Below are 14808 nucleotides of genomic sequence, written 5' to 3' on the forward strand. Positions count from 1 at the left end.
ATTATAATTAGCCTAATTTGCATATCCATTTTACACAGAGCACTGGCCCTGGGACTGGTAAGCAGTACCCAGGGCACAGCCAAGAGTCAGTAACCACCAGTACCTATCCAGAAAGAGTGGGGGTGATCAGGCAAAAAAAAGGACTTTCCTACACTGCCCCCCCCCAGATGAAAGGTGATGGGTACTAACCTACACCCTGGTAGTCCTCATCAGCTAAGTGGAAAAACCTGGAAAGGCCATCTGCATTGGCATGAGCAGTCCCAGGTCTGTGCTCCACTGTGAAGTCCATCCCCTGTAGGGAAATGGACCACCTTAACAGTTTTGGGTTCTCCCCCCTCATCTGCATCAACCATCTGAGAGGTCTGTGGTCAGTTTGTACACGGAAGTGAGTGCCAAACAAGTAAGGCCTCAACTTCTTCAGGGACCAAACCACAGCAAAGGCCTCCCTCTCAATGGCACTCCATTTCTTCTCTCTGGGGAGTAGTCGCCTGCTGATGAAGGCAACTGGGTGATCATGGCCCTCTTCATTAACTTGTGCTAACACTGCCCCAATCCCTTCCTCTGAAGCATCTGTTTGCACTACAAACTCCTTGCTATAGTCAGGGGCCAGTAACACTGGTGCTGAACACATAGCCTGTTTTAGGGTGTCAAAAGCTTTTTGACACTCTGGGGTCCAAATGACCTTCTTGGGTTGTTTCTTGGAGGTAAGCTCAGTCAGAGGGGCCACTATGGTCCCAAAATTCTGAACAAACCTCCTGTAATACCCAGTCAGGCCAAGAAAGGCCCTGACCTGAGTCTGGGTTTTTGGAGCCTCCCAATCCAGGATAGTCTGGATCTTGGGCTGGAGAGGTTGTACATGGCCTCCACCAACAAGGTGGCCCAGGTACACAACAGAACTTTGCCCTATCTGGCACTTGCTTGCCTTGATAGTCAGGCCTGCTTGAAGCAGGGCCTGAAGCACTTCCTTCAGGTGGAGCAGGTGGTCCCTCCAGGTGGAACTAAATACAGCTATATCATCCAGATAAGCTGCACTAAAAGATTCCAACCCAGATAGGACTCTATTCACCAACCGTTGGAAGGTGGCAGGAGCATTTTTCATCCCAAAGGGCATCACCTTGAACTGAAAGTGGCCCTCTGGTGTGGAAAATGCTGACCTCTCCTTAGCTCTTGGACTTAAGGCAATCTGCCAATATCCTGAGGTCAGATCAAATGTGCTCAGGAATTTGGCAGCCCCCAACCTGTCAATGAGCTCATCAGCTCTAGGTATGGGGTGAGCATCAGTCCTAGTGACTGCATTTAGACCTCTGTAGTCCACACAGAATCTTAATTCTTTCTTCCCACCTTGGGGACTAGCTTTGGGCACCAGTACCACTGGACTGGACCAAGGACTATCAGAGTGCTCAATTACCTTCAGATCCAACATCTTAGCCACTTCAGCTTTGATGTTGGCCTTGACCTGGTCAGACAGCCTGTACAGCTTGTTCTTGACAGGCAAGCTGTCACCAGTGTCAACATCATGGACACACCAATTGGTGAGTCCAGGGGTCAGGGAGAACAGACTAGCAAACTGTCCCAAGACTTGCTTACAGTCTTGTTGTTGCTGATCTGTCAGTTTGGGAGAGAGTACCACTCCCTCCACTGACCCATCTTTTTCTTTTGAGGACAGGAGGTCTGGCAGAGGTTCACCCTCCTCCTCCTTCCCTTCATCAGTGACCATCAGCATGGTCATGTCTGCCCTGTCCTGGTGGGGTTTCATCCTATTAACATGCAGGATCCTGTGAGGATTCCTGGGGGTGCCAAGGTCCACCAAGTAGGTGACCTCACCTTTTTTCTCTAGGATTGGATAGGGCCCAGTCCATTTGGCCTGTAGTGCCCTAGGAGCCATGGGCTCCAAAACCCACACCAGCTGTCCTGGGTGATACTCAGGCATGGTAGCCTTTTGATCATGCCAGAGCTTCATGAGCTCCTGACTGGCCTCCAGGTTCCTGCTTGCCTTCTTCATATACTCAGCCATGCGAGACCGCAGGCCTAGTACATAATCCAGCACATTCTCCTTGGCTTCCTTGAGAGGCTTTTCCCAAGACTCTCTCACCAAGCACAATGGGCCTCTTACAGGGTGCCCAAACAGTAACTCAAAGGGGCTGAATCCAACCCCCTTCTGTGGCACCTCCCTGTAGGCAAACAGCAGGCATGGGAGGAGGACATCCCATCTCCTCCTGAGTTTGTCAGACAAACCCATGATCATGCCCTTCAGGGTCTTATTGAATCTTTCCACTAGACCATTGGTCTGTGGATGGTAGGGGGTGCTGAACTTATAAGTAACACCACACTCCTCCCACATGGCTTTCAGATAGGCTGACATAAAGTTTGTGCCCCTATCTGAGACCACCTCCTTTGGGAATCCCACTCTGGTGAACACACCAAGTAGGGCCCTAGCCACTGTGGGTGCAGTGATTGTCCGGAGGGGTATTGCCTCAGGGTACCTGGTGGCATGGTCCACTACCACCACAATGTACCTGTTACCTGAAGCAGTTGGTGGGTCTAGAGGACCAACAATGTCAATCCCCACCCTCTCAAAGGGAGTCCCAACCACTGGCAGTGGAATTAAGGGAGCCTTTGACTTGCCCCCTGTCTTGCCACTGGCTTGACAGGTGACACAGGAGCTGCAAAACTCCTTGACTTTTTCGGACATTTCTGGCCAAAAAAAATGGTTGACCAGCCTGTTCCAGGTCTTGGTCTGTCCCAAATGACCAGCTAAGGGGATATCATGGCTTAAGGTAAGGAGGAATTCTCTATACTTTTGGGGGACCACTACTCTCCTAGTAGCCCCTTCTTTGAGGGTCCTAGCCTCAGTGTAGAGAACTCCATCCTCCCAGTAAACCTTGTGGGTACCACTGGTATCCCCTTGTTCTTGCCTGGCAGCAGTCTGCCTCAGGCCCTCAAGAGTGGGACACTCTCTTTGTCCCTGGCACAAATCTTCTCTGGTGGGCCCACCTGCCCCTTGCAGTTCTGCCAAGTCAGGCAGAGTTTGCAGGGAAGGTGTCCCTCCCTCAGAGTTCAGATCCTCCCCCTCAGGGTTGGATTCTTCCTGACCCTCTGTACTTGTTGGGGCTGGCAAGCCAGACCCAGTGCTCTTTCTCTTTTTCTTGGAGGCTTGGCCCATTGTTCCAGGGTCCAAGTGTCCAGCATTTCCCTGTTGTGCTGCCTGTGACCTAGTCACAGCACACACCCATTCAGGGAGATCCAGCATCTTTGCATGGACCCTTCTCTCCACTTCTGACCATTCAGATGCTTCAAGATCATTTCCCAGTAGACACTCTACTGGGAGGGCAGGAGCTACAGCTACTTTTTTAGGGCCAGTCACACCTCCCCATTCCAGACTCACCATAGCCATGGGATGGAGTTTGGTTCTGCTATCTGCATAAGTCACCTGGTGGAAGACACCAGGTAAGACCTGCTCTGGAGAAACCAGCTTTTCTGTGACCATTGTCACACTGGCTCCTGTATCTCTCAGAGCTTCCACTTCAGTCCCATTGACTTTAGGCCTCTGCCTATACCTCTGCATGATGGGAGGTAAGGTGGCCATAGTTGCAATGTCCACCCCACCCACGGATACTAAGGTGACTTCAGTGTACCCTGATTCCACCCCTGGGCCAACTTCCACCCCCAACCCTACACTAGCAATCCCCTGGGATTGCCCACCAGTGGGGGGCTTCTTGGTGCAGATAGCATCTCCTCTTTTATGTCCTGGCTGATAACAGTCAAAACACTTGCCGGCCTTAGCAAGCTCCTGAAACCTTCCTGCTTTAGCAGGATCAAAATTCTTCCCCTGATACCCTTTCCCTTTAGAAGTGAATTGGCTCGGGGCTCCCCCTCCCTGAGAAGTTTTTGGGGACTCTTGTGAGGACTCTTTGGGTTTTTTGTCATCTTTCCCCTGGTTCTTCCCCTGAGAAGAACCATGTCCTCCCTTTTTCTGATCACCCCCTGGGGGTCTCTGGTTAACCCTAGTTCTTAACCAGTCATCTGCTGCCTCCCCCAGCTCTCTGGGGTTGGTCATCCTAGAGTCTACTAGATACTGGCGGAGCCTCTCTTGGACACAATTAGTTAGAAGGTGCTCCCTCATAATCAAATTGTACAGCCCCTCAAAGGTACTTACCCTGTTGCCCTGTATCCAGCCCTCCAGTGCTTTCACTGAAATGTCCACAAAGTCCACCCAGGACTGGGTGCTTGTCTTTTGGGTGTCCCTAAACTTAAGCCTATACTGCTCTGGGGTTAGACCAAACTTTTTAGTCAAGCATCTCTTCATACTGGGGTATGAGTCTGCATCCTCCCCACTCATGGTTAGGAGCCTATCCCTCCCAGAGTTGGGAACTAACTCCCAAAGGAGTGAACCCCAGTACTGAGGCTTGACTTTCCTCATCTGGAGGGCCCTCTCAAAGGCCCCCAGCCACTTATCGATGTCATCCCCCTCTACATAGGCAGGAACCACCCCTTTGGGTAATCTGGGGGCAAAACCCCCACCCAGGGACACCTCAGTTTCTTTCTCGCTGCTTCCATCTTTTTTTTCTTTGCTTGCCCACTTCTTTTTTTCTAGGGCAAGCTTATCTGCCTCCAAAGCTATGTAGGCTAGCTGGGCTTCCAGCTCTCTCTCCCTGATGGATGGGTTCTCTCCTCCTGAAAGGACCCTCTTCCTACCACTAGCTTTGGGTCTACCCCTAGTGACTGTGTCCAGTGAGGACCGTTCCTCCTCTTCCTCACTTGGGGTCTGATGCCTTTCCTCCCCTGAATGGTTAGAGTTAGCATCATCTTCTTTTGGTTCCTCCTCTGGAGCTTCCTCTGTCTCTACCTCTTGGGCCTCAGCCCATGCTGTCAGGGATTTAATCAGGATTTCTTTCCTGAGATTAGTGGTTGCAGGCAACCCCCTCTCAATACACAACCCCCTAAGCTGGACTACTGTCAGTGTGGGTAGGCTAGCCAGATCAAGCTCCATGGTTCCCTAGTTTTGTGTCAACAAAAACTTTTTGCAAAAATTGGAAACAAGAATTTAGAAAAATTACAAAAATTCAATAATTGAAATTAATCCAAATTAATTTTAAAAAAAAATTAAAATTAAAAATTAAAAACAATTTTTGCACTAGGACAATTTAAAGGATTTTTAATTTGTTTTATCTAAAACTGTAACGTGATATTGAACACAAGTACAGGATCCCGTCGCTGCTTCCAATTATGTTGGAAAATGGGTTATTGGTAGGGCAGGTAGGTACCTACACCTGGCAACAAGCCACAAACCTCCACAAAAGTACAGTTAGGTCTCAGTAAATTAATCCCAGCTCTACCCTTGGTAGCTTGGCAACGAGCGTCAAGGCTTAACTTAGGAGACAAAGTGTAAAGCATTCAAATATCACAAAACAGTAATTAAATAAAACACAGGAAACAGTTTAAAAATCCAAAACCAATTTATAAAAATAGCTTATATTTTTATCTTTAAAATGACACAAAAACGATTAAAATCGGTTCAGGGGAACCGGAGATATGAATTTTTAAAGTATTATTATTTTCTAGCGCATAGAAACAAAAAGCGCCAATCGGGTCATCTGGTTGCACCAGGACCGGGACAAAGTCAAACTTTCAGGCCGACCGCGATGGAGCCCTGCTCGGCTACAGGTCGCGGGAGGCCTCGGTTAAAAAGTTACCTTCTGACTTAGTCTTTATTTTGAAGTTTTTCTTCACCGGGACGAACCTGCCAGTTGGATCCGACCTCCTGGAGCCCTTGTCCGGATACGCGAAGTCGGTTTCCTCGGTGGTGATTTCTACCTTCGGACTTAGTCGTTTTTTCGAGATGAAAATCCTTCGACCGGGGTAAACCTGGATCTTGATCCGACGTCCGTGGAGCCCTTCTCGGATACGATGGCTGGAAGGTCCCGGTCAACTTTTTACGTTCGGACTTAGTCTTTTTTTCGGATGTTTTTCTTGACCGGGACGAACCACGAAGTCAGGCCGGGTCGCGGTTGAGGCAAGCCGGCTAGAATTTCCGCGTCGAGTCGGTCACTTTATGGAGCTTTTTTCTAAAATTTCTCCAATCTTTTCCAAACTTCTGGGGCTTCACCCAGATGTTCTTTTAAGGTTCTTTTGGGGTCCACAGCTCACCCCAAGGGTCCAGAAGTTCTGTGATGGTCCTTGGGAAGTGCGGACTTCAACTCCCAGAATACACCTGGCGCAAACTCCTTTTTGGCCACTGGACAGTGGTCAGCTGGTCACTTTTTCAGGAGTTGGTGCAGGGGACTCTGGTTAGCAATTTTTCACCTGTAGCAAACAGGGAGTCCCTCCTTGAACCAGTGGAAGCCAGGCAAAGTCCTTCTTGTGGTGAAGCCCAAGTGTGCAGCTGGTGCAGTCTTTCTGAGTGCAGGGTCCAGGTGCAGGCCAGGGGTCCAGCAGGGCAGTCCTTCTTCTTCTTTAGTTCCTTTCTTGTTGAATTCTGGAGGGGATCTGAGGCGTGGGTGCAGGTCTGCCAGTTTTATCCTTGCTCCTGGGTGAAAAGCAGGGGGGCCCTGGTCCTCCAATCAGGGACAGGGTCGTCCCCCTGTGATGACCACTTCCTGGGAAGTGTGGCAAAAATCCATCCCAGAAGGCAACAGTCTCTAAAAATCCAAAATGGATGAATCTGATTTTTAGAGGAGCGATCTGGCTGAGCCCACCCACTGGTGTGGCTAAAAATCATAAACACACCCCTCTCCTGCCCTCTCCTAATCTAATCAAGGGGGCACCTAGCTGTCTGGGGTTGCAGGATGTGGGGGAGTTGCTGGGTGCTCCAGATGTCCTTCCCTGCCTTTGAAGACCAGTTTGGCAGCCCTCCCCCTTCCTGCTTCCCCATCTGCTGAGGGGAGATTCTCTCCCCCAAGCACATTCCTTTGTGTAAAGCCAGGCCACTTCACACCTCATAAAAGTGGCCTGGCAGAAGCTGCTGCAGGCTGGCCAATCAGAGCACAGCAGCAAAAACAATGCAGAGCTGAAATTGGCAACTTTTTAGGTAAAGTCTAAACTTTTTACCTGCACTAGTTATATTAAATCCAACAACTGGAAGTTGTGGGATTTATTATAACAATCAATTTGATACCAAATTCTTGGTATGTAACATTTAAGGAGACTTTAAAATTAAAAATAAAGTCTGCCCATTCTAGCCTATGAAGGCCATTTACTTCAATGAGGGAAAAACGAATTTGGCTGTTTTTACCTCACCAGGGCTTATAAATCTATTTTTATAAAGTCCCTGCTTATAGTTACATGGCACCCAGCCCTAGGGGCACATAGGGCACACCTTAGGGGTGACTTATATGTAAAAATAAGGTAGTTTAAAACTTTGGAAGTACCTTTAATTCCAAAGTCGAATTTGCATATGACTTTAATTTAAAAGCAGCCAGCAAGGCAGGCTTGCTTTTAAAATGACACTGGGCACCTCAGCAATGCACCTAGGTGTGCACCACCTATGCTGTGGTCCCTAAACCTACATGCCCTACCATATACTAGGGACTTATAGGTAGGTTAACTTAGCCAATTATAATTAGCCTAATTTGCATATCCATTTTACACAGAGCACTGGCCCTGGGACTGGTAAGCAGTACCCAGGGCACAGCCAAGAGTCAGTAACCACCAGTACCTATCCAGAAAGAGTGGGGGTGATCAGGCAAAAAAAAGGACTTTCCTACAGTCATCATCACCATCAAGTTCTTTTTACATATACTGGATTGAGCAATTTTGCATTTACAATTCATATTTATAATACCTGATTTGTTCGTAGTGTTTCATACTACACGTCTGCTACTTCTGAGCCCAGCACACAATTGGTGTAATTACCTAATTACCTATATTAAATTAAATTAAATTACCTAATTTTGTTCTACTCGGCTTACCAACATGGTAAGGATAGGGCAGGTTTTCTAGCATTTAATCTTGTGATCTTCAGCTCACCGCATATCTTGATAGTGATCATTTAATGCACTAAGCCATCCTACTGGCATGCCAGGTCAAATAGATTGAACTGGAGCTAGTGTAAGTCTTCATCAACATTTGAAGTGACCAGCATCACTAATTAAAGATGCACAGTTGCAGCTCTGAAGGAAAGGTTTATGTATCCATCCAAAAGAAGAAATATTTTTGTATCTCTAATCTAATAACTTTGGCCACCTTTGGACAATCGTTTAAACCATTGGTAGTAATTGTTTTGGCGAATGCCAGCTTTGATGTAGTTAGGTCAAATGGTTCGAAAGTTGGAAGGAGAAGGCTCTCAAAATCATATTACAGTTGTCTTTAAAATGTGACCTCCGAAAGGAGATCCACATCCCATTGCCTAGCTCCGAAACTGATGAATGGATGACCAGCAAAATGTTATTATTTATTGTGAAAGGCAAGTGTCTTTCAGTCATTCAGTACTTTTTCTTGGTTTAGTGAAAGTCCACCCAGTTGTTTTGGAGATGTGAACACAAATGTGAATGTCCAGTGCCCATGTCCAAACATGTATGTTCTTTAAAATGTCAGCAAATTAATTGGCCAGGGTTCCCAAACAACACTCTGGGCCTCTTTCACACAGGTAAACTTACACCGTTGTGTAAGTTTACTCCTTTTCAGTATTTCCAAAACTGCAATTTAATAGTAAATGTACAAGTGAGGGGACTTCACAGTAGGGATGGAGAACAGTGTGCATACAAAGATAGGCCCTCCATGAAAGTTTACCTTTGTGAATTAGGCCCTCTGGGTATGGGCACTGGACAATAATTAGGGCTTTCCTCGCAGTGCTCGCAAACACTGGAAGGAAAACAAAAGGAAAATTTGAAAAAGAAAGCAGCATTGTAGAAGAGCTAATGTTGCATGAGTCATAAGATAGCCAGGAAAGCCCAACCACTAATTAATATCTCTTATACACCCCGGTACCCCCTCTCCTTTTGTATGACCAGAACCAGGGAGGCTAATCAGAGAACCTCCGTCCTTGACCAAAGGCAGTGGAGTTAATTTAGTCCCTCATTGGCTTTGCATTAGGGTTGGGAGGAGACAACTTAGCCCCGGCCATCCCTCTTACCCAAAGGCAGGAGCAACATTTTAGATTACAACAGAGAAGTAGTAGGTACCCGGGTTTTTGCCCTCAACCCCCTCACTTTGTCAAAAGACAAGGGGGTTGATAACAGCAACCTTAATGGAATTCCTCCAGTCCCCTATCTTGCCCAATCCGATAGGAAATGTATTGCTGTGCATCCCACTTTGTGGGGATTATAAAAACGAGTGAGCAGTTTATCAGTTACCTTTCCCCAGAAACATGCTGTAATTTTTAAAGAGGACACATGGGTATGTGACAGGTGATTCTGGCTCCTTCTTCCATGGCCACAAAATACGGCAAGACAGAATGGAGTAGATCAACTGTCCCCAAGTTGGAAACAGAGAGGAGAAGCAGCTGACACTTATCGATGCTAGTTTTGTTTTTTATTTCCTTGAGTAAGCTGAAGAGAGGAGAAGCAATTTGACCACCACACTTGGGCAACGCCAATGGGGAAGGAACATATTACCTCTGCCCTTGGGCAAATCATTGGTCGAAATTATTAAACTGCCTCTCCCACCTTGGGGAGGTGGAGGAAAATCCCCTGATGTTCCTCTGAGGGGTACCATTACACCAAGCCACATCCCAAACACATTTTTTGAAATCTCTCCCAATGTTGGCAATCATTGGGACAGATTACATCAAAATGTAATCCTCTGATCAAGGGGGTGTTAGATGAACACCCCTCCGATCCTCAGGTGTGATTTGTTTTTCTCTCTCGATTCACAAACACCCCTTCATTGAACCTTTCATGCATATATAAACACCATATTTAACATGTAAAAACAAGGGTAGGAGCTATGGTTGACTGACTTATTTGGGCAGGTACGGGACACAAAATGAATATAGCATGTTGACCTGGGAATTTATTTATCACTATAAATGTATTTGTCAACCATAACTCCCTGTGAACTTTAGTTTTTTAGAGAATATGATGCATGTTCACTGGACAGCTTATGCAAATGTTGATCTTTCACTTTTAAAGTACTGGTGCTAAGCAAAATTCTCAACATCCCAAATTCTTAAACATTCAGTTAGCTTTTTCAACCATTATCAATACAGCGATGTGTGATGGTTTTGCAAACTGAACTCAGACAGAATCCAACAGAATGTGCTCATAGTTAGGTCGTTTCCAACAAAACCATTACATTGAAAGGAATAAACTGGAGGGAAGTCTTGTAAGATCTATTTATGTATATTTTGATTCCTCTGTTGGTAGTTTGGAAAAGATTAAACTGAGGGACATCCTGTAAGATTAATGTATTTATATTTTTATTTCTCTAATGCTAGCCTGAAAAAGATAGTTGGTTTTGAAATTCTATTTTCTATTTTAATTTTCATGGCTATGGAAATTAAACTAGAAAATAGCAATTGAAAACCAACTATGTTTTTCAGGCTAGCATTAGAGAAACAAAACTATTTATGGCATGTAAAAGCTACTGATGAATAAATTAAACTTCATAGGTTAATTAATTCAACAGTAGCTTACACATGCCATAAATCTACAAATTTCCTAAAAGACACAAAAACGTTCTTACCAGTTGATAAAGATTTTCCCAGTAGTCCTGAGTCATTAAACGAAACAATGACAAAAAAGCCCAGCTGAAGGTGTCGAAGCTTGTATAGCCATAGTTGGGATTTCTGTTCGCCTTCACACATATATACCCTCCTGGGCACTGCCTGGAAGACACAGGAGAAAGGAGAGGGGGTTAGGCAGTATTTACCAATGGGGACATTAACAGAGCTCAAGTTCATTCTATTTTTAAAATGTTAATGTTCCTACTCTGCTTTATACTTTGAATGATATTGTTGCCAGTAATGATTTAGTACATAGTTCCGAACATCTTATGATGTGGCCCCAGCACGTCACAACTGTCTCCAGCTGTCTCGGAGAGGCCATGCCTCAATCTCTTCTTCCGGTATACACCTAGGGCATATGTTGCCAGTTTGCATTAGGAGCCGTGCATTCAGTGATAACGATAAAGCCCTCTAGAACAGTCATTAATGTTGTAATAATTTCCCTTTCAGGTGCACATGTTTAAAATGCTGCACATAAAGCCGTGAGTGGGGCCCTCCAGCTATCAACTTTGCTGAATGAGACCCTGCCTGGCACAACTTAGAAAAATATATAATTGAAGCTCATTTTCTTACCCCGCATCAGTACTATTACCACACAGCAGCGCGTCCCTCTGACCTTCCAAACGATAGTAATGACCTGCATAAGAAATGGAAAAATATGGCATAATGTATTTTTTTGCAATCTGAAGGATACGTGTGTTGAAATAATAGTACGTTTAAAGATATGGAAAAAAGCTATGGTCTTTTTTAAACTAAGCTTCACTTTTGTGCCCTGGATGCATGAGACAGTTAAGTAATGAGTAACGCTATGGAAACCTTTGGTCAGTCCATTAGCTGTACGAAAACACAGTCTAAATCGATGTTAGGAAAACGTACTCACGCAAAAGTGAGCGCAATCATATCACAACGTTGCTGCATGTGAAACACGAGTACATTCAACTCGTACAATGTTTTATGTGCAAACGATTTGATATTCAATGTATTACACTTTTTGAGAAAGCATATTTGATGTAAAAACAAACTTCCAAATTGTCGACTTCAGACTTGGCAAAGTGTTTATCCATCAGCCATTTTATTTCCCACAATGCTAGAAAATATAATTCCAAGAAAAGCAAAATGTGCACCAATATGACAAGTATGATACTGTCTGAGCACAGTTTTGACAAGAAGATGCGCCAAAAATGTCCAATCTCAGGTGTAGATTTCTGAAAGCAAATAATGCAGTCATCTGCGGGGGTCACCAATCAATCTTCTAAAAGCACAACAGGTGAAGTTTGCAAGTGCAACACACGCATACTGCACACACACACACAAACATACTCTCCATTTTAAGTCAGCTTAGTATTATGGGATAACTCAATGGTACTGGGTTACAACTTTTACAGTCCTGTGACTTTCTTTTACACATGTCTGCATTCGGGTGTGTAAATACAATTGGTTTTGTTGACCTTAAGCAAGACTACAACTCCTAAAATATACCTATTTGCCATAGCTTGTTTTCCGGATTAAACCGAGTCATCAGTTATTCCATTATGAGATGCCTTCATTTTTAACAGTTATCATTCCATGATCTTTGGTCATAAGACCTTAGCTAGTCACACGTGAAGGCTACCATATTTTGCCTGCAATACTTGAAGCAAAGATTTGTTCTGTAACATAAAATGTGGGTATTGAGTTAGAAGGCCTTATAAAGGCCACTCCAAAACAGTTTGACTCTTGCCACCTTTCAACCAATATAACTGCACGAACTGATAAATCGCTAATAAAATAGGAGAGATGAGTAAACATTCAGCAGAGGAGACAGTTCCCAGAATAAAAACTAATATTTTGCTACAGGTACCTTTGCCAGATTGGGTCAAATGTTTGCCTATAAATGCTAAACAAGCAGCCAAAGTTTTGTTCCTCTAGGAATAACTGGTTAGAACTTGGATGTCACTGGAGAAGAGGAAGGGGAGTTGTCATTTGCAATCATACGAACATCTGCTGTCATACCTTTCTCAGCACTTACAGACACTCCACGACCAGTTTGAGCACCTGTTTTAGTTTTTAAAAAAAAGCTGTAGTAAGTGTAAAGATTGGATGAGGAAGTGCCCTAATGATTTTCATATTTTCAGAGGGTGCAAAGGAATCGATTCCTCCACATGGGAAAATACTTTCTATGTAAAGAAAAAGTAGAAACCGGATAAATATGAACGATTCCAACAGACTCCTACAGTGGAGTAAGACTTCACAAGAAAAAGAACAGCTTTTTGTAGGTTCCCAGGTATGTTCCTGGATTTTTTGTGAATTCCTTTAAATATGAAAATGTTGGCAAAATGAACATGTACATCTAAAATTGGTACTTTTACAAGTCTCTACGAAACAAGCCCCTCTTGGAATGATGACACTGGTTTGTTGCTCAACAATTTGGACATGGTAAGATACTCTCGGGTGAGTTCTGATGTAAGGAAAACATCTAAGAGCAATTGAGGACAGCTACATAAACATAAAAAGGCATTCAGTAGGTGTTGTGAGAAGATGACAAAAGAAAGTTTGGCACTTAACATCTTTGGTGGACGAAATGTGCAGCAATCAAACAGTTCTTCAGTGGCAATTCGATGCTTTAGCGTTCACAGCAATAAAAGTTAGAACGAAAGGAGCTACTTTCGATATTACATAATAACATTTTATAGCACAAAATCAGTCATCAGTAAGGCATCGCAACAATGGGAGCATATATCTCTTGAGAATTAAAAATTACAAAACAATTGCTTCCATATGTGTTTGCATTTAAGAAAACAAGTTAATATTTGTCTGGACTTTTAAAAAAAACCTGTTAAGAATGGTAAAATATCACCATTGTGGCACTCAACAAATGTGTTATTATGGTACGTTTTCAATGCCTCATTTGCACTGCAATCATCTCTGAGCTGGCCCTCATAATTAGTTGCCCAGGAAATGGGATGGTACTTCCCCACCCTTGTTATCACTCACAGAGTTACTGATACTGATTCTACCGGAAACAATAAAGCAAAGAAAATCAGTCCGATTATCAGTTCAACCATGAGAGTTCACTAAGAAATGAGGAAATACTAGAGGAATCCGTAACTTCTGGTCTATTCCCCTAGCAATTATTCCTTTTTCTGACAAATTATCTGGGTGAAAGTTAACAAATCTGCAGTGTTTCATAATTTCAGGATTTCAGTAACTGCTATTACTGGCCCCCCTAATTAATTGCTTTCTAGTAATGAGGGCGTGAGGCAGATGCAGTAATTAGTAGAAAGCAAGTGGCATGATGGACATATGATTGCACAAAAAAATGGTCGAAAGAAGAAATAGAAAACACGTCTTACATGCAAGCAAAGGAGGCTAAAGTCGCTTCAAATAACAAAGCAAACAAACAGATAAAAAGATAAAGGTATCCAGTCCAAAACAGAATGGTACATGAAGATGCGAGTTCCGGTATGCTGGCTCTGCAAAAAGGCTAAATATTCAGAAGAGTCCGTAATACTGATGCATTTTAGCTGCATGGGCCAATTTCTGCATGCCTGCATTCTTGTTGGTGGCATAGCCAACGTTAACAACAGACATGCAAGTGAAGAAAGCATCATTGTATGAGATATAATCTTTGTTCTCACAGTTACAGACAGGCTGCAGCAAAGACACGGCAGGTACGTGGGAGGAAAGGATCTGAGTCCATAAGGAGGGGACTCCTCCAGGGGATGAGAGAAAGAGATCCAAAACAGAAACAATTGGCCAGAACAAGTCAGTAGGGCAAAAAGCCTTACTGCTTTCAACAAGTACAGCTACACTGGTTGTGCTCCGGTTTTTTGTGCTCCAATCGAGATTTGTCAATCCAAAAATAGTACAAAAATACAGTAAAACTAGCAGCAGAGGCGACACGCAGCCAGGTGGGTGGATATCGTCAGTCCTGTAGGACGAAGCAGCCATCAAACTGCAGATCATTTGAGATTCAAGCCGACAAGCGAATGCGGCGAATATAATCCTTTGATAAATGAGCATTACGAATGAGAGACAGTTGTTAAACAGGCTGGCAGGAACACTCTGACATACAGGTCTTGGAGGACAATACATGACACACTTATCTGAAACGGGAATGATGGATATGTGGAAAAGCACACAGAAATGCAGCTGACCCAGTGGGGGCG

At 44.3% G+C, this 14808-nt stretch overlaps 1 protein-coding gene across 3 annotated transcripts in view; it reads right to left on the reverse strand.

Annotated features, from left to right (window-relative positions):
- LOC138285384 (sodium channel protein type 2 subunit alpha-like) overlaps positions 1-14808 on the reverse strand; it is a 696215-nt gene that overhangs the window by 415687 nt on the left and 265720 nt on the right. For all 3 annotated transcript variants that reach the window (XM_069225253.1, XM_069225252.1, XM_069225254.1), the window contains exons 8-9: positions 11234-11297; positions 10621-10762 (exon numbers count right to left, since the gene is read on the reverse strand). In XM_069225253.1, coding sequence (XP_069081354.1) covers positions 10621-10762; positions 11234-11297 — 206 coding nt within the window. The remainder of the gene's footprint in view (positions 1-10620; positions 10763-11233; positions 11298-14808) is intronic.

Source organism: Pleurodeles waltl, chromosome 3_1 (assembly GCF_031143425.1).
Source record: "Pleurodeles waltl isolate 20211129_DDA chromosome 3_1, aPleWal1.hap1.20221129, whole genome shotgun sequence".
In the NCBI taxonomy this organism is placed as follows: domain Eukaryota; kingdom Metazoa; phylum Chordata; class Amphibia; order Caudata; family Salamandridae; genus Pleurodeles; species Pleurodeles waltl.